Source organism: Balaenoptera physalus (assembly GCF_965194825.1).
Source record: "Balaenoptera physalus genome assembly, chromosome: 10".
Taxonomy (NCBI): Eukaryota; Metazoa; Chordata; class Mammalia; order Artiodactyla; family Balaenopteridae; genus Balaenoptera; species Balaenoptera physalus.
The window spans coordinates 79,350,150-79,371,151 of record NC_138889.1 but is presented as its reverse complement, the minus strand read 5'-3'; the positions used below and the strand labels follow the sequence as shown (position 1 = coordinate 79,371,151).

Sequence of the window (21,002 nt, the reverse complement as noted above, 5' to 3'; positions counted from 1 at the left end):
TGCCTTACTCACTACTCTATTTTCAGGAGCTAGAAAAGAATTTGTAGAGTATCTCATGAATGACTGAAACAATGGTCAGTCCTTTAAAATGAATATTATCATAATTCTCATTACAGATAACTCACAAAGATTTTAAATAGCTTGATCAAGGTTATACAGCAAGTTGATGGCAGAATCACTTGACCTCAGGGACTCTTTTAAGCTATCAAAATTTCTTCTCTTAAATTTTTTGGGAAAAAATAATGTATCTTAAGAAAATATTCATTTTCAAAATTCTAGTCTCTTCTTTGCCTTTTCCCTCTATTCTATTAATATCCAATCAAATCTACTTTCAAACTACTATTTACGTTGTCCATCCTTTTTCTTTCTACTCTCTCTGCCACCATTTTAATTAATAGTCACATCCTATGAACAATTGGAATAGCCTCCTAATTAGTTGCATTGCCTTTAGTTTCTTCGTGCTCCAGTCTATAATTCTATATATGACTCTCCCAGATTAATTGCCTTAAACTTCAATTTTATCATCCTATTGATCAGCATCTCCAGTTGTTGTCTGTTGCCATCAGGTTAAAATGTAAATTTTTTGGCTTACATTCAAGGCCCTTCACAGCTGCCCCCAACCTACCTTTCTCACATTATCCTCTCCTTAAACTCTCTACATGATCTCCAGCTAAACTGGCCCACTCACTATTCAAACATCTCTTGAGTTCTTCCTATTCTTCAACCACACTTACCCTATTATTCTCCAAAAAATGCCTTGCCACATTCAAATTACATTTATTTCTCAAGACACTGGAGAATTTCCACCTTCTCTTGGAAAGTTTTCCAGATAACTCCAATGTACATGGATCCACCTGCCTCTAAATTCATCAGTACCTAGAACAGTGCCCAGCTCATTGTCGGTATGCAGCAAATTTTTGTCCAGTGAATTACTGAATCTGTGGTTGAAATCATGCTCTGTCTTATGGCAGCTTTCATTTTGTCTTCTTTTATTTTATCTGTATGATTAAACCTCGGGTCCCTTTCCAACTGGGTCTTTGAGATATGAGGCCATGATTCCTATTCAGCTCCTTACACACAAGAAGTAATGCCTCTTGTCTAACAGATTACTCCACATGCTTTAACCAAGTGAGCCAAATGTCACATTGTGTTACCGATAAATGTACACTCTCTGATTTGTTTTATGGCTCAGGATTTAACAGCTACTACACATAAAACAACTGACCCTACAGATCTTATCAGAGAGACGCTTGAGATTCAAAGTATACCTCTCCTTTTTCTTCAGTGAGTATTTTACCATCTTTGATACATTATGAAAGCAAATTGTCAATCTGAGCCATTTCTTGTTGGAATTCTAGCTGCATTCTTTTTTTAACTTTTCTGATCCTTATGAAATGATAACCCACAGTTACGGTGTGCCAACAATGTAAGGACACCAAAATAGGTACCCAGGTTAGAAACTAGTATAAAACAGGTCCATACACTTCTGGGCAGCACACACAAAAGGCAGCATATACAAAAGACATACTGACCAATATCACTTCTTCTCAATACTATGTGAGTATCGTCAGTTAATAAATGTCATGGAAATTCAAAGGAAGTATGAATTAATGAAGGCTGGGGCATTACAGGAAGATACCTGAAACTCTCTTCAACAACAGTGCAATTATTTTTGAGTCCATGTACATGTCAGCCTGCTCTATATGGTCTCTACCTCCTATAAATATGTAATCTGCAATTTAACTTTAATACCTTCATGTATGTTTTTAAGAGAAAGAAGAGTAGATGATATTGACAACTTGCTCTTTAATCACTTGGACATTGATTTAACGTAATCACAAAGAAGTCTTCCATCCACTGTAGCCAAAGCAGCTACACCCAATATCTCTTTTCCACATTATCCTATTCTGTTCCATTTCTTACTAGTACATGAGAACAGCTAATTTATTTATTGACCTATGTCAGGGGTCACCAAAATATAGCCCATAAAACAAATATGACCCTCATTCTACTTTTATAAATAAAACTTTATTGGAACATAGTCATGCTTACTCATTACATATTGCCTAAGGCTGCACTTGTGCTAACACAACAGGGTTGAGTAGTTGTGACAGAAACCATATGGCCCACAAAGCCTAAAATATTTATATCTGGCTTTTTTCTATCTTACCCTTGGCCTATGAATTTCTTGTCTGTCTCCTCATTCTCAGAACTTGAAAAGAGTCTTTTTTGTTTACTGCTTTGACCATGACATTTGTACCTGGGACATAATAGATGCTTCATTCCTGTTGCTGACCACTCTTGGGGACTTAACAGGAGGAGTGTAAATTGTGTTAACATGGACCCAAAGCTCTGAACTCAGCTGCACATCTGGAATCACTGCTTTCTGGGTATGTATGTAATGAACTCATGTAAAGAAATTTGTAACTGGCCAAAGAATACTCTGGGGAGGATTCTTGGCCCAAGAAACAGTTTTATAGAAAATGTCTTGGCCTCACTGCTGGTCTTACTGGGAGCAGAGCACTGTATTTTATATAGCCCTGCTATGCTAAACAAAACATGTGCTAAATCACCAGGCAGGCCTGGAGCTGAGAATCTGGGTAACATTTGGAGAATAAGAGTTTAGGGTAACATATTTCTAAAAACTTGTTGATAGGAGCACCAGCCTGTGCCTTTTAATTAATTTATTTGACTCTTGTCAATTGATATCACCCAGAGGTTTTAAGAAACACACACACACACACACACACACACACGCACACACAAACAGTTGTAAAATATAAAAACACCACTTCCCATCATTCTCTTCTAGTTTCTAGGAGCAACTTACAATTTTATTCTACGTAACATTCTCACCAAAGAAACTCCTTATTAACAAGTGGAAACTCTGACCTATTGAAACCCAGCCAATTCCTCTATGCCAGGCAGATGTGTCAGAACAAGCCAACACCAACATGTCGATTTTTCGATATTCTGTTTAAGGGACAAAGATGAACGTAACAGTGTCTCAACGTTAAATAACCTATACACCAAGATAGAGAGCCTTGCCCAGTAGATCATAATATGTATTCTATCTGGAAGTTTTATCAGATAGGTCTCCAGGTTGAATTGCCCCTGTCATGACCCATACACTCCTCAAGGCAATATGGGTGGATGGTATTCCTCCAATTTTACATCATTTCAATCCATTCTCCACCCTATAGCCTTAGCAGTTTAAAATGTAGTCTACTCACATCTCTCCCCTTCAAAAAATTCTTATCTCCACACTGCCTTCAGGAGCTAAAGCTCTCATAATACAGGTGGTTCACGAGTTGGCTCTGCGTCTGCCTGCCTTTCTCCCCTTTGCTACAAGCCTCTCTTCACCCCCTCCCTCCCTCGCCCTCTGCTCTGAAGGCTGCACTTCTAAGAGTTTTGATAATGTCTCATTCTATCTCTGGCTCCCATTCCTCCCTTTCTATCTTTTTCCCTATCCTTTTTTCTCTGGCGCCTCTGAGCCTTTGTGCATGCTGTTTCCTTTCTGATTCTGACTGAAACACTCTCTACTCTTTTTCGGCTAACCTAGACTTATTATTTGAGTCTCATTTCAGACTATTCTTTCTCCTGATAGCTCTTTCTGATTCCTGAAGTCCACATTAATAGAAAAACCCTATGATAGGTAACACTTTATTTGGAATTCCACCCCCAAATCTAACCCCCAAAAATGTTTTACCTGAAAGATTAATGAAAGGTAGAGCTCTAACTTAACTGTGATGTCTCCCCCAACATGATCTAAATTCTTCAAATCAATGTACCAAGTACAGCTTTAAGTACTCTCCCAGCTCTCCCAAGCAATTTAACTATGCATTTCTTGGATAAATCTTTAAATGCTTTGCTATTTAAAAAAAAAAAAAAACCACAGGAATTATTCTATTAAAATATGGAAAAAGTGCTCTGTTTAAAATGACACACTAAATGTATTCTAATCAAGGACATAAGACTTGTTTTGAAAGCCCTTCACTTTAAGGAAATCAAAGACAGAACATGGATGAAGGCAAGCCACTTGTAATAAAAAGTTCCAATGCCTAGTAATATGAGAAAACACCTGTTATTCTGGAGACAAACTTGTAACAGAGTAAATAGGCTTGCAGATAACAATAGGAAGTTGCATGTAAAATAAAAACGGAGTGTTGATGTTTTTAACTGGACATGTCTGGGCAGCAAACACCGGGTGGAGGCATTTTAAGTACATCAACAGCTCCCGCACTAGCCTCTGGTTATGTGGACATTGCTGTAATCTAAGTGGTTAAAATGATGCTTGCCACCTTTTTTATAACCTGCTGTGGGCAGAGGGTGAAAAAGCGGTATCTTGGGAGTGAAGGAAATTGATCTCAGAAGTGCCAACAACAGTAGGCAGAAGAGGTAATCTTGCTTCAGAGAGAACCAAACAAGTCCCAAAGCAGGCACCCAACTCTAGGCCTATACAGACCTGGCCAGATCCGAAGCTGGTGTAGATTTCAGAAACGAAGGTTGAGGTGTGGCATGGGGTATAAGGAGCAAAGATGACGAGAGCATAAGTCCCACCTGTGGAAAGGGGTTTGAATGAGGCAGGGAGAACAGAAAACTGGGAACAGAACTGGGTGATGAGACTCGGGAATGAAGATAGCTTGGCAAGCCTCCCTGGCAAAAGTTGGAGGGGCCACAGGGCTGAGATTCCTGCAGGGAATAGTGTGAGAGCAAAGTGGAACAGCAAGCAGCAGACTGCAGCCCCAGGAGGAGGAAGGACTAGGGGCTTGGCCTCAGCTGGCCTCTAGCTATTTCAGCCTGCAGGTCCAACGTACGGCAAAGCTTTCTAAACTGTGCTCGTCACAGCCTAGGAAGCTCTTACTGTTCTTCCAGAACCTCCTGCGTTCACGGGTGAAAGGAGAGGTAACTCCCAAGAGGGGCTGTACCCACCCAATGATAAAGCTCAGCTCCAAACTCTTGCTTTGGGCATTATAGGGTCTCTGAGGAATGCCTCCAGGAAGCAAGTCTTGAGCTTGATTTTAGTGCATTTCACTTCAATTAAGACAATGTCCCTGTTGTCATTCTATGTCTGTATTTGAAAGAAAAACAAGAGACCAGAATGGGGATCCCACCCCCAAAACTTAGCAAAGTATGCTCTCTTCCTCTACTCATCTTCTTAGGGGAAAGAGGGAAGGTAAAGAAAAGGAGAGAAGAGAATTCTGCACTGTTTTTAGCCTTCCCAAAGGGACGTTAACTGCCCGCCAAAGAACTAGCCTGCCAGCTCGATTGCAAACCTCCCCTATAAAATCCACGACGCCTACTGAAATCATACCAACTTCAAATATGTTCTATAGAGATTCACCCTAAAATGTGAAGCACTGTGATGAGGGTTATCAGATAACTACATTCCTGACTTTCTAGTTCAATACTCATGCCCTTTTAAAAGACATTTACGAAAAATTCTTTAAAAAAGAGAAAAGCAAAGAGAGGTGTGGCAATTTTAAGTCGTGAAAAGAACACAGACATTCATGTTCTTTGAACAAAGAAAACCTGTCAGGCAACATCTTCCTCTTTAACCAAGTGACATCTGAAAAGTCAAAAGGGAAACTTCACACCCAGCTAGGAAGAGTGGTTCAGTCAATTTTGGTGATAGATGGGGGTCAAGGCTGTCGTAGTCAGATCAGAGCAACGGATTTAGGTTTCACATTCATTTAGCAGTAAGTTGCTTCACAAGTCATTATGCAACGACTTTCAACAGGTCCAAGGAAAGTTCTGTGTGGTGTTTTTCTGCCACCCGACACAGTCATGTGCTCTGATGTTCTATAACATTTTCAGGTTCATTGAGGAGATTTTAGAAGTGGTTCTAAGGGAACTCATCTCCTTCTCCTGCTTGTCAATTATTAATGTGGATAACCGGTTAAGTTATACTTCATTGTCAGAATTATCAGTAGTGTGTGACCAATTATTTATATAATTAAGCATGATCTTTATAAAGACACACAGCTTACAGAGGAACTATATCCTTGAGATTTCTAAAAGTTTTTTGCACATGTCTCATGCTCGTGCAGTTGGTGAATGAGTGCAGAAATAAATTACGGATAAGTAGATGCATTCAACAACACTTTTTCTGAAATCTAAACTAGTTCTCATAAAGTAGTTTCAAGATATATTCATCCTGTTTAAAGAAGAATTGACAAAATGGATCTTTTCTAACAGTTATTTGTTTATGTGAAATAGACAAGACTCACTCAAGTAAGCTATTCTTTCTAGATCATAATTATTAATACTTAAAAACTAAAAATGAGCTAATATTTCTGTCTACACTGGAAACCTCAGGGCCTCAAATTCGAGTCCTATCCCATTCCTATCCCCTGTAACTTTTCTTATACTAAAGTAATAAATCACACGTGTTACTTAAAGCACTACTGATATATCTGGAGGTTAGATATGGTGTCAGGAGCAGAAATTTGGCAAAGGTCCATGGGGTTCCATGTGTTAAACCGCACAGGGCAATTTGCGCTATGGGAGTAGAATGAATTATAATTTCAGCATTAAATATTCTGAAATTATATGGTATTTTATTTTTATTCCACAAGTGTATTATTTTAAATATTTTAAAGCAAAGGCTAAAATGATATTGCATACAGAAGCTAAACCCAGGTTTATACTTTCAAATAATAAGGAACAATGAAGGAATACACTGGAGTATGGGAATTACACTAAGAAAAGACAAAAATTACTAGGTTACCTCCTGCCACCTATCCACAATAAGCTCCAGATTGCCATTTTTACAAACTGCTACGGGAACACCAAAGGAGAAGCAGCATTTTAATACCTCACCAAAAAAAAAAAAAGAAAAAAAAAAAGGAATAAAAAACTGGTAAAAGATTCACTTTTGGATGCCCAACTTCCCTCATTTGTTGGGAGGCCAAGGCTCCACAGTGAAAGCAAAGTGGAGAGGTTTTCCCCTAAGTTCTTAAATTACTAAATCATTACTTAAATTATCTAAGTAATTACCTTAAACGTCTGCTTTGCTTTGGCTGTGGAGATATAGTCACAACCATGAAGACCCTACTGAAACAAGAAGATATGAAGTTCATAAAATGTTCTCCATCTCCACTGCAGAAAGGAACACGAACGTTACCTGAAAATGGAAACTGTGATCTTTTGTGATGAGATTAAAGAAAACCTTTACTTTCAAGTTATAATGACTATTCCTATATTTCTTCATATCCTATAGTCAAGGGAAATTTTATTGCCTAATTATCTACATTAAGTGATAACTAAAGCATACGTAGTCTGAGAATTGTAGACTGTGTTAGTCATTCACATTTTAAAACACAAATGTTTAGAACTATCCATTTTCTGGGGTCCTTTGGTCTCTTGTTCCTTTCTGAGTTCTTACTGTAACAATAAGAGATCCATGTAAGGAAATAATTTTTCCCCAAAAATAGACATCAAGTCTGTGTCTCGATTCCACAAGTGAAATAGACCAGGCTCTAGAGAATGTTTCATGAAACTGTAGAGAAAATTGTTAAGTAAACGAAGTGTTTATTTTCTGTATGAAACTTCCTGTTTTAGGGGAATATCCTGCCATCTTGATCTTACTTCCCCACTTACTTGGCCTATTGCTTTTATTCAAGACCTTATCATTGTATTTCCACTCAGAAAATTGTGACACGTGGGTACACTACCACTTCCTTCTGTTGTAATTAAAAAGGTATTTATGCAGTGTTCTAATCTCACGATGGTCACATACTCACAGCGAGATGCCTAGTTTATCTGAAAGGTCATTGGTTGAAAGTCCTTCAGTCAGAATTGAGGGACATGTCCCAGATTCTCAGCTTAAGCGTCAGAGTTCCAAAGTAAAGTTATCCTTGGGAAACATTCATTTCCCTTCCCATGATTAGATAGTATTATGGCTGTAACTTATTATTCAAGGCTATCTTCCATTTTATCCTTAGAATATTTCATCTTTACCTTTCCTCTAGCTGATATATATAATTGTGTTATCCGCCAGATCTATGGACGCTGTACGTGAAGAAAGACCTTACTCAATCCTTGGTGCCAAGATGTCAGTTTAAAAACCCAGGCTTCTTTGGAATTCTTTCAGTGCTCATTGGAGGATTTCTTTTTGTTATAAGATGTTGAGTAAATACAGGAGATAGATGAGCTATCCAAGGTCAGATATGAGATACACTCCTCTCTTGGCTTCTGAGAACATTTTGGCTCCTCGTCACGTTGGTTGTAGATTGTTAGGGAACTTAGAAGAAGGTAGAAAGACATTTTGTAAACATCACCATGGGAGAGGGATTTTTTGACATAAACATTTTGGTCCAAAGTGCCTCTCTGTGCAAGGCTGAAGCCTACCTTAGCCTTAGGTAGACAGGCTCATAAAACTCCTAAGGTTCTGTGTGCCATATGACTTTCCATAATTTTTCTATTAGCCCAGGACTTCAAAAGACCATGATTATCTACAGAAGAGTCCTAGACCGGGTCACATTATCATGGCTAACACACTGGTGGATGATGACAAATTAATGTGTGACTATTTGTCTGGGTGCTGCAGTTTGGGAATGGGATCCTTGGAGACGTTATGCCTAATGCCAAAGTTAGAAGAGAATTTGAAATCCCAGGTCTGCACTTTACCTGCCTTCAAATGAGGCCCCAGAGAGACTATCCAAGCATCTCTGCCCCACATGTTCTATGAGGCTGGATTTCAAGAAAAATACAACAAGTGACCATGTTTAGAGTAAAAGTTAAAGACTCTTAACTAAGGTGTCAGTTTCTGTGAAAATGAACCCCCAAAATTATAGAGTTAGTTTAAAAAAAGAGAGAGAATGAGAAAGCCCTTTACACGGTGATAGCTCAAATAATTATAATTTTTCCCTGGAGTTTATAGTGCCCTAAAATGTAGCTGTATTACAAGCTAGGTTATAAAACCTCTGGACTAGAGAGAAGGCATTTCTCCATAATAGCCAAGAGCTTTGGAAGAACAAGTTGTGAGTATAGTGCAGGAGAATTAGAAGTTGGCAAGAGAAGCTAGTATGTAAAAGGAAATGAATATAAGAGAAAGCTGCAGCTAGGAGAAGAGTCATATAATATAGTGATTTCTTGCTGATGTTCTTTTTAGAGAAACAGGGCAAGTATCTCTAAATAACTCACCGTGATTAAAAATTTTTTTGGTAACATCAGGATTTTCATTATAGTAAAGCAAATTGAGTATATATCCTATTGAGTATATATCCTAAGGCCAGTATTAAACCCAAATTCTTATACCTTGTTCTTCCCAAAATCTACACAAAGATTTCCTCAAGATCTTAGTATGCTTCTAACAAGATGGCAGGAAATGGCAGAATATATCCTAAACAACATACAACCAAGTTTCAAATGAAAATGTTAATACTAATAAAAGCGGAACACACCATTCCAGTGAATGAAAAGTTGACGTGAATCAGTAAGATTCCTGAAATAAAAGTCTTGGCAGTTAGGTGATGAAGGCACCTGCTGGGTCCAGAACCAAGATTCCATGTTTTTACTGAGGAACTGAAATTCAAAATGTCAAGTATTAGAAGAGAAAGACAAGGCAAGGTCTAACATGACCAAGTCTTCAGAAATTTAACTCATTGATTTTATGAAAAAGATACCACTAAATAAATGAGCTCTAATTTATTATAGTCAATGTTGTAATGACAAAATTGCTACCATGCTTGACTACATTCGGTACAAACTCAAGATGGCCACAGTTGCAAAGTATGTTTCTTAATGAATCTGGCTGCGTCTTGTTTATGCAACTTGAGCCCTTGGAAGGATTACATACAATTTATAATGACAGACATTTCACAGGTTTGTTCTCTGGCTGCTAGAAGACTCATCAATAATTCAAGAACACAACACCCTTTGTGTATAATTGTTCCATTTCTTTCCCTTTTGCAAAAAATCATTTAAAAATCATTCACATTTATACTAGCATAGAACATGTAAACCAAGAAATGTTCTTGTTGGGAAGACTACAAAAGGAAGAAATAAAAATCTTATAAACTTTACAATTTCATATTATAATGTAACACAAGGCAAATGATTCTTAAATCAAAACCATAAGGAACAACAAAGGGTTTTCATTTATGCTAAAATTAAAAAAAATTAAAACTTCAAAGGGAAATTTTATTGTGTGACATTTTAAATATATGGAATTTAGTATATAAAAATTATAATATGATTTAATCCTGGATCAACCACTTACTAGCTGGATTACCTTGGGAAAGTTGTTAAATCTCTATTATCTGCAATTTCCTCATCAATAAGATATGTAGATTAACAATCACACTGATTTTTTCAAAGAGTAGTGATAAAAAAATGACATAATGTATAAGTAGGTGTACTTTACAAACCATATAAAAGTAAGAAATACTCTAGCCTCCATCAAGTAACATGATAAGGAAAAAATGTTATTTAAAAATTACTCAAAACTTATTTTTAGAGAACTTGCTTCAAAAGCATTAACTGCCATGCCAAAAATTTTCAGTTCATACTTTGTCATAAGTCTAATTTAGACCCTTTAATAAAAATATTAAAAGGTACAAAAGGCAATTTCACCTCCCTACTCCACCATAGTATGTTCAGAAAATCCTTTCATATATAATCAAATTAAGGGGATTTAATCTTAATAACATAAAAGCAAACTGGAAATGGAAATATATAATTGCAGTAAATTGAGAATATTCCTTAGTTTGTTCATTCATCAAATAAACTGTTGCTTTGGGAAGACTTCTCAAGTATGGTCAATATATGAAAAAAAAAAATCAATAACTATGTTGAACAATGTGAAAGCCATCCTGGTTTTTCTGAATTGTTTGGGGGGGGGGTTGTTATTGTTTTATAAGACTGTTTCCATGGTACTCTCTTCTGTCTCTCTAACAGGGACTGGCTATTAAATTCCATGTTTTACCAAACCACATCAGCAAAGGAATAAGCAAATTAGGAGCTGCACATTAAGTACAGGTCAATCATTAGTGGATGTTGAAACGTTGAACAGCAATACTCACAACACCACATGCCAAATGACTAGATAGTCTGAAATAGAATGAATAGCATATAGTTAAAATCATGGGCTCTGAAATCAGATATATTGAATTCAAAGAAAGGTTTTGACTCCTACAGCTGTGTTTGGCAAGTAATTAACTTCCTAATACTGGTTTCCTTATTGTTAAAATGGAGATAATAATTGCACCTATCTCAGAGAGTTGTGAGGGCTAAATAAAAGAATCCAAGGAAATTACTTAGAAAAGCACCTGACACACAGAAAACAATCCATGAGTGTTAAATCGTATATGTAAAGAAATGTAGACAAAATAAAAGATTAAGTTTTCTCACAAACTTCTTGATAAGGAATTCAAATCTCTGGCACAGAAAAATCAACTTGAGATCTCTTTTAAAATAAAAAATGCCAAATCATTGGACTTACACAACTCTCTAAATTGTGCTTTTTCACTACACACACACGCATGTGTACATACACACACATACATGCATATGCCACTATATAAGATGTATAGATATGCAACAAATTTATCTTAGTGTCAGGAAGGGTATAGCAATGCAGAAATTGGGAATGCAGATCATAGGACCTGTGCATTTCCTCAATGAAGCCATTTAATTTTTCAATGCTTCTGTAAGTTTAAGTAATTTTGATGTGTGGCTAGTGAAAAAAAATTGTCCATTTATTCCAGATGCAGTGGACTGGCAAAAGAAAATGATTCAAGGTGGAATAGAGTCACACATGTATTGTACAACTTCAAGGCATGCTAAAGCTTGCTAATTCAGTTGGAGATGAATAAGAATGCTTATCAGTTCAGGTAAAAGGAAGACACAAAATTTAAAAAATCTACTCATTGCTAAGTAGCTAATAATGGTAAGTTCTCAGGGAAAAAGGATTTTTGGCTTTGAGCTCTCATTTATTTATTGTTCTTCACACTTGATGTACTTCCTAACAATTCAATGGAAAGAGAATAAGTGAATTCCCTAACTTAAATAGGAATATGGAAAATGGCCCAGATACATTACTCTTTCCATTCTTGTAAGAGATATCAAATTGCATTTTTTCTTGCTTTCAAATTTGGTGTCAAATGTAGTGTTGGGTGTAATCTTGGACAAAGTCTAGTATAAATTTTTCTATGTTTAAAGGTTTTCATTCTCAAGGAATAAATGTCAGAAAGGCAACATCCCATCGCTGATTTTTTTTTACAGCGGTGGTTAATCACTTTGTTTATTTTGCATTCATCCAAGATATATGTCTTTCTCTGAAAGAAGAGGTTAAGAAGACATTAACATTTGCAAAGTCCTTTGAGAGATGTGTTACCAAAGTGTAAATTATATCCTATTAGATCAGCCTTATTGAACATGAATAAATTACAAAGAAATGAGTGTCTTGAATAGAGCAAAGATATTATTAAAAAGAAATCTGAATTTAAAGAGTTTGAATATATTTAAATTTTTGAATATGCTTGCTTTTCCTGAATTAGTGTTTAGTTTTGAGGCAGTTGGGCAAAGAAAGGTACTCAGTCTGGAAATATTCACGTGCTAGTAACAGCCGTGTTTCTCTCATCATGGATTAGAACACTATAAATGTTCTGAGATTTTACATATATCAGAGGCAAACATATCCATATATTTTCCTAGAAATGAATATAAGCCATTAGATGGTTTTGAAATCATAATCACTGCTCCCATAAATTGCTAAATTAGATGAAATATTTATATCCTTGTTATTCAAAACAAGTGAATTTTCAACATTCAACTGCTGAGTAATGGCTGTTTGTGCAATGTTTCCACTAAGATAAATGAAAGTTTTACTCCTTGCTACTCATTTAAAACTCCTTTGCATTTTTACGCAAGAGCCCATTTTTCATTACCAGGAAAGGTATGCAATTTGAACCATGCTACTTTTTATTCACAGTAAATCAATATGTGTCATAAGAGCAGAAAAGAAAGTAATATTACTCACTATCATTGGACCTTCCCTTAGAGCAAGTCCTAGAAGACATTGCCAGGTTGGGTTGCTATAGCAACAGAGCTCTGGTACCTCTCTTGCTTGGCTTGTTATAGTGAGTTGATTTCTACCACACAGATATAACCCTGAAGAATTTTTATGGTAAAGAAGAAATTACAAAGAATCAACAGCAATGTGTGTGACTTTTCCATTGATCTGTGATGATTTAATTCAGAACTAGTATAATGACTCTATAACATTTCAAAGCCCTTTGCTGACTTCCAATTAAATTATTCATTGCCTTTTCTTTAGGCTTCTTAAGTAGTCAGATTTCTTAAAATGTGAAGGAAAAAAAAATACCCAGACCCTTTAGAGTGTTAGCATGAAACCTGATATGGTTTTACCCAACTATGAAAATCTGCTATTAAAATGTCTTGAAATAATATTAATCCACTTAAAAATATCAACAATTAGTAAGAAGACTCAAGAAGACTATACTGGCAATATAAAAAATTATCTTTTGACTTCTTCTAAAAAGATATCAAGACAGAAAATAATGTATCTTATTTTCTTATACAGGCCATATAAGCCATTTTGAAGAGTATCTGACATACAAGTAAACACCTAATAAATATTGTTATAATTTTATTACTATCACAATACAGTCAAGCAAACAAATTATATTCTTTTCCTTACATTACATAGCACTATTGATTATGCTGTTGTAATGCCCTTTGTATTCTGAATATATGTAAAGTAAAAATGATATAAGGAATACACTACTATACAGCTGAGCCTTAAACATATTGTAAAAAGTTGCAAGTCCTTTTTAGAGGACTAACTAACCTTGTGAATAAAAACCTGCATCTAATGGACATGCCATAGGGAAGCTGCTTGGAATGGAGTGTGTTATGGGTTTGGGAGTCAGGACCTAGATTTTGTGTATCATACTATTTACTTGAGACCTTAACCTAAGTCTTTTTCTTTTTACCTGTAACAAAAGGATAAAAACATTTTCCCAGCTGAGTGGTAGAGGATTCAGTGAGACAATGTATATAAAGCACCTGTTACAATGCCTGGCACAAATGATACTTTTAAAATTTTAGCTGCCTTTCCTTTAAAGTTTTCCAGTCATTTCCTTGAATCATAATTTCCAAAAGGAACTTATAGGTAAAACTGAGTATAAATTCAGTATTTCTTAGAAGAACTTTGATATACATGGATTTTAATTCTGGAAAATGTAGAAAACTTTCATTTCCATATAATTCTATGTTACAAATCATTTTTAAATTGATTTGATTGATAATGTCTTTCCCAAAGTATGTTTTCATGACCCCCTAGCCCAGGATAATGCTCTGGCGAAAAAAAAAAAGGTGGCAGAGGGACCATTTCTACAGTCAGATACATTTGGAAAATGCTACATAATACATCTCATTCTAGTGATTAATAGATCACATTAGTATATTCAACCCTCCAAGAAATCCCAGATAATCCCAGATAAATAAATCAGTATTGCTTAGTGGTAAAGAACGTAAATTCAGGAGTTAGGCTTTTGAACCTCACTTTCATCACTTATTCCCTTATAACCTGGGAAGTTACTCAACCTCTATGTTTCTCAGCTGTAAAATGGGACTGGCAACAGTGCTTCCCACACTGCAAAGAGAGGTTAAAGTGAGATATATCACGCCTGCTCAGACAGAGGCTGAGTCAATTATCAATAATAAGAGTTATTAAAGAAGCCTGTTTAAACCCATTACTATGACCCTTCTTCTTTATGAATAATATTTTTGAACATCTTCCAGAACTATAATTCCTTGGAACACGCTTTGAACAATGCTAAAATTAGGGTAGTGGTAAATTGTAATTAAGTAAAAAATTATTCATCATATTAGTGCCCAAAGCAATTAGCACCAAAAAAGTCAGCTACTTCACAACATGTGACCCCACTGGCTTGCTCTCATGCTTCTACTATCAGAACACTAGAGCAACTGTGTTAAGTGTAAAGATCTTACCCCCATGGATGTTCTATTCATTAGAGCCATTTACACCCATTTCATGCATTATCACAGATCAATTTATTGTATAATATTAGATTATTTGCATGTCACTAAAAATTGAACCTTAAAGGAAAGAGATATCAAATGATTAAAGCCTTAATGACTAGGAGAGAGAAAACTAAGCATATGGCTTACTCATGGGGTCTGCAAAGAGAAGGGACGTTATTAAGATGTTTACACATTTCCTAGTGCTAACGGAAAACTACTTGAGTGAGTTTTCAAAATGGAGAAATAAAATAGTAAAGAACAACAAGGAAAGGTGAGAGGTTCATCCCAGGAAAAATATGGTACAAGTTCATAACAAAATGCAAAGCCCTCCCTGGTCTAGACAACACCATGGCTCCAATGAACTTCCTTACCCTTGTCCAGAAGATCGGAAGCTTAGGCAAAGGACCAGAAAAATGAGCAGTCAGCTAATTAATCTGACACCTTTTAGAAATCCTTTTATTTATTCTCACATTTGCAACTGTATCAGGTTGCTGACTTCTCTTCTTTTAAAGAGTTCTTATTTTTCATCATCAGAAATAAATGCAAAACAGAAAAAAATAATTCACTCATAATTTAATGACCTCTGAAAATTAAAAACCATTTTCAATTATTCCTGTTCACTTCAAGTCTTAATCATAATTATATATCATTTCTACACGGGCATTTTTATATGTAAACACAATTTCAAAGTCTGGGTTTTTTTCCACTTAACATTATATCTTCAGTTTTTTTCTCACAACGATACAGAGAAGTCTTCAAAACGATCATTCGTAGTACCTGAATGTTTATATTCTTCCATGATCAAACATGCAAGTGATTTCCAATTGTGCTGTTATATTGATACAACAAATCTCTTCCTTCATATAGTTAGTTCTTTCTTTTAGATTAGTGGTTTCAAACTTTAGTATGCATCAGAATCACCTAGAAGGTTTGTTAAAGCACAGGTGTCTGGACCCCACCCTCAGAGCTTCTGATTCAATAGGTCTGGGGTGAGGCCCAGGAATTTGCATTTCTAACAAGTTCCCAGGTTTTGCTGGGAACCACTTTTAAAAATTACTGTTAGATTATTTACATGGAATATTATCATTGTTGCATTGGGGTTGACAAATCAAATAGTATAGACATTTTCATGGCATCTAACACATATCTCTGAAAACCTTCCTACAAGCTTATTCAGCTTTATATTGTCAGGTGACTTCTCAATACTTGAAGCCCGGGTAGATACCAACTAACTGAATGAACAAAAGAACAAAGGAAAATTCTTACTTCTCTCCTCCTCAAAATCATAACATTAGGCTGAGATTCATCTATTTACATTTCAAAGATACACAGCATGGCTAAATAGTAATATCTAAATCTCTGTTACTACAGACATCAGCAAGGAGGTTTTATCATCACTCAAAAGTCAGTGAAAAATAGCTGTTATATTTAAACCTTGGAGGAGAGTAAATCTGTATCTGTACCACACAGTTAGAAATTAGCTGCATTTAGCTTTGTCCACCAGATAGTTCAAAAGCAGTGTTGTTCATTGGAAGGTGCAGGGCAAAAATCTGGCTGTGAGAAATTGTGTTTGATAAACTAGAAACAAGAGAATTCCCACTTTAGCAGGGGATTATTAGCATATTTGCCTAAAAGCCACTGTCAGAAATCTTGAAGGTTTCCCCTTGTACTAACGGATCCTTTATATTGGGTAGAGATTACTCCTTCACCTTTAAATGGAGACCTGTGCATATAAACAAACATGTCTACATGAGAATATAGATGCATCTACATAAGTAACATTAGATAGCCATGTATGCAAGGTATCTATTCATACATTGGTTTCTAGAAACCCACAGAAAAAACATATGCTTAGCAAAGATATCATCTGCAGAAATGTCTTCTGGACTCTTTCTCTGTAATCTGCACACATTCTTAATTTTTTCATTCTTTTGTGTTGTTATTGTGTTGATTTGAATGCATAATGAGAAAATGTGTTCATATATATGATAACCATAAAACCATACATAAGTCAAGTCATTGGGTGTTGCCAACAAACTTTGGAATTTGGTTAGACATATAATTGTTAACTCTGGCTCACGTTAAGAAGAGTAAATCAGGAGTAATTGTGTTAGAGACTTATTAATAGAATCATGTATTTATGACTTTCTAAGGGATAGTGTTTTCTATGTCAGTGTTTTTTGGTGATTGTGCTCTCTTTATTTTATTTTTTTCTAAACAGTAAGCAATTTATTATAATGTTAAAAATAAACCTGCCATACAAATCAGGCTTTGCATTCCTAGGTATTTACCCAACAGAAATTAAAGCATATGTCCATACAAAGATTTATACATAAATGTTCATAGCACCTCTATTTGTAATAATCTCTAACTGGAAACAACCCGAATGTCTTATTGATATAAGTGAATGAATGGACAAATTTTAGTGTATCCATATAATGGAATGCTACTTAGCAATAACAACAAATTATTAACACAGGCAACAACATTGATGAATCTTAAAATAATCATGCTGCGTGAAAAAAGCCAGAAAATAGAGTGTATACTGTAGAATCCCATTTATATATATATATAAACCTTGATAAAATGCGAACTAGTGTGCTCTCTTTAACTAAAAGTAAGTCAACATTCTTAATAGCTTGAAAGGACCCTAAATTGTTTTTTTGCATGGATAGGTTCATTATGACCACAGGAAGACACGGCTGCTCTCAGGACGAACAGAAAACTAGGAGACAGATGCTAAGATACCATATGTATTTCATTTTATGAAATAATATGCATAAATGTATCCACTTACTATGTACTATGTCGTAAATATGACTATATTTGGAAGTCTTAGCAAAGAGGACAAAGTTTAAAATATGCCAATGTTAAAAATGCAAACTTAAGAAACCCAGAACAGCAACACAGATACCATGAGGCAATCATTCCCCTAGTGTGTCTGAGAATTTGACCAAAGGCACTCTCTCCTTAATTCGGGTGTTCAAAGAAACTTAAAGTTAAGATTGTAGCAGCAACAACCATCTAACTATCATTTGAAAATCAATACCTCTTAGTTTTTTTGACTAATAACTGCCAGTTCCTTATAATGTGTTAGTGCAGAATGACAATCAATTAAATATAGCCCCTGCCACAAATCCAAAAGTACTAGCCAAAGTATGCACACATCAATGAGACATTTCTAGTTCATCCATTCAGTGCAGAGAAAAAAATAGGGAAAAATGTGTGTTGAAAGGTGTATATGGCCTGCCTGTGAAATTTCAATTCCTGAACTCCAGGGAATGAGAGGTAAAAAGTCTCTAGGGATAACCAGATACAAGAAAAGTTTTGGTAGAATCCCTTTACTCCATCAGGGTAGAAATGGACCCCTGACAAGCCAAAAGATAAGAACTGAAATGAAAATATATTAATGGATATTTTCCTTTTTTGACAAATAGTTTCTATTGCAATTTAGGCAGTAATAGATACTTTCTTCTAAAAAAATTAAGATTTAAAAAAACGGGTCAATTTTAAAGTGAAATCTACTGTAAAAAATAGTACAAATTTAAAAAAAATTTTTTTATTGTGGTAAAAGTCACATAATATAAAACATACTAGTTTAACCATATGTAACTGTACAGTTCAGTGGCACTAAGTACATAAAAAAATAAAATAAATAAAATAAAATAAAATAAAAAAGAAAAGCTGATGGGGCCTGAACTAAGGCTGTGGCTTTGGAGAAGAGGTAATTAGAATGGTTGCTTCCCTCGAAACTGATGAGATTACAAGAAGGTAGGAGGGTTTAAAAAAAGAACCAAAGGAGAACAATAAAAGAATGTGTTGTTATTCCACAGGCAAGGTCATGCTCCTCTGAGATCTTTAGCCCTTTGTTGGGGGAAATGACTGAATGGGCCCTTTGGTTACACAAATGTAAAATAAAGGTATGGTCTCTCCACCAAATGGGGAAGTTTCCACCAAAAAAAAAAAAAAAAAAAAGTACAAATTATATGTGGGTGGAGCAAAATGAGAAAAAGTGAATGACTAAAATTCACTAAAACACTATTTTAAGACATCTATCACAGCAACATGATGCTATAACTTGCTGGGCCAATCAGTGAATAACCACATTACAGTCAGTTCTCTTACTTCAGGCTCGCCTGGAACTATAGAAGCATGAAACTGCACACTATGTTCTACTGTGGTAACTGATATTAAATTCAAATGCTATCACTAAGGAATTTGATGCAATTTTCTTCAGTAAAGTGAGTCTCAATTCCTTTATAAACAATACATGCATAGATTTCACCAAAAGGAAACTATTTACTGAAAAGAAAAATGGAACATCAAAAAATATTTTAAATGTTAAATATGATACATTTATGTTATTCACAAATATAGGCATCAAATTCTTTGACAGTTGACTAAATATGGAAGACCAGATACAAATAAATGTATGTAATATATATTTTTGCCTAAAGATATTAGGTTACATTAGAGTTTTCCCTCTAATGTAACCTAATATCTTTAGGCAAAAAAAACATCTAATTTATTAATCATGTGTTTTGTCAACACTTCCATTATAAAAAAGAATAATTGTTTAAATAAATAAAAAAACCCTATGTTTTGATTCTAAGCTCCAGGGCTTAATAGTCTCAAGAAGCCTGAGCTTCAGTTGAGAAAGGCCAACTTAGTAAAATTTAAACACATCTGTGGAGGTACTACTAAATCACCATTTATTAATGTGTTAAAGCAAAAGCAGGCTGGTTGGCTAAAATAAACATGTATGTTATCCTTGTAACAAAGAACAATAAGTGATGACTGGGCCAATTGTCTACTCTAGGGAGGTCATTCTCCTAAACTGGTTCTCAAGCCCCTAATAATAACATATCATTATATCCCTTTCATTACCTTTCCAAAGCAAAATAGCAATTATTACCTGAACATTTTTTTTAGATCAATAAACACTGACCTAATGTTAGATTAAAATACAAAATGATTGACATTATTTTTGAAGCCTAATTATAATTAAACTTTTCTTTAAATTACATCTTGTAGAGCCTTAAAAAATTGTCGTACAAATAACTTTCAGTCAAAAGTGGTCATTAAAAAGAAAACTTTACACTGGAAAAAATTTCTACTGGGTCATCACTGATTTGAGTATGTTAAGAATGTTCACTGATTGTATTAGATGTACACATTCAAATTATTCAGCTCTACAGAATAAAATAAAAAGGAAAATATTTTAACTTATTCAAATGACAAGACAATACAGCTTCTCAGAATCATAACCTCTATTCTTTAGGAAAAGACTAAAAATGAGATAGAAGGACTCATTAATTGCAGATTTCTAGGAGTATATCAGTGCTTTATTTTTCACTTTCTTATTTTTGAAAAGAAGAATTCTTGGTCTCAGGAAAAGCAACAAATGTATTTTGAGAGGTTAAATTCTCTTGATTATTAACAAAACAGATCACAGCCTGAAATGTTACTTTATTGAGCCAATAATTAGTCAAGAATTGTTCATGACATCTAGTCAGATTTTTAATTAGGATGATTGTAAAATGGATAGAGGCCACCAAATCATTCATTGGCACAGGCCCACGTTTCTTTATTCTAACCCAGAAAAACCAGTAAAAAAATGGCAGTCATCATTTAACCATGCCGTTGTAATGAGTTTTGACTCTCCTCAATCTGGTTTACAACCCAAACTTTTTGAAAAGTCATGTTCAAATAATTTGAAAGTTATCAGGACCTATAGGTTAATCATTTCCCAAACTTGAGATATGGAAAAGCAGGGCAGAATACTGTTTTTATTACCCACTGAGGTGGATTTTCTTCCTTTGAAACTAAATGCATAGACAAAAAAGGAATTTGTTTTCTCTTCTTTTCCTCATTCTATCTGATTTCTATGATCTGTTTGGGGTATACGTTTGTGTATACATAAAAAAAGATAAAGTTCTATTTATTTAGCCCTCAGTGATAATTATGTATGATAATAAAAAATTTTC

General features: G+C 35.0%; 1 protein-coding gene across 14 annotated transcripts in view; it reads right to left on the bottom strand.

The window, feature by feature from the left end:
- GAS2 (growth arrest specific 2) overlaps window positions 1-21,002 on the bottom strand; it is a 159,992-nt gene that overhangs the window by 30,584 nt on the left and 108,406 nt on the right. For 11 of the 14 annotated variants that reach the window (XM_082476712.1, XM_082476715.1, XM_082476706.1 and 8 more), the window contains one exon: window positions 7,000-7,053. The exons of 1 other annotated variant lie outside the window; for it this stretch is intronic. In XM_082476712.1, coding sequence (XP_082332838.1) covers window positions 7,000-7,053 — 54 coding nt within the window. Of the gene's footprint in view, window positions 1-6,999; window positions 7,057-7,614; window positions 8,246-9,407; window positions 9,529-21,002 lie in introns of those variants that run through there. 2 more of the 14 variants (XM_082476708.1, XR_014267937.1) reach the window with 2 other exon arrangements.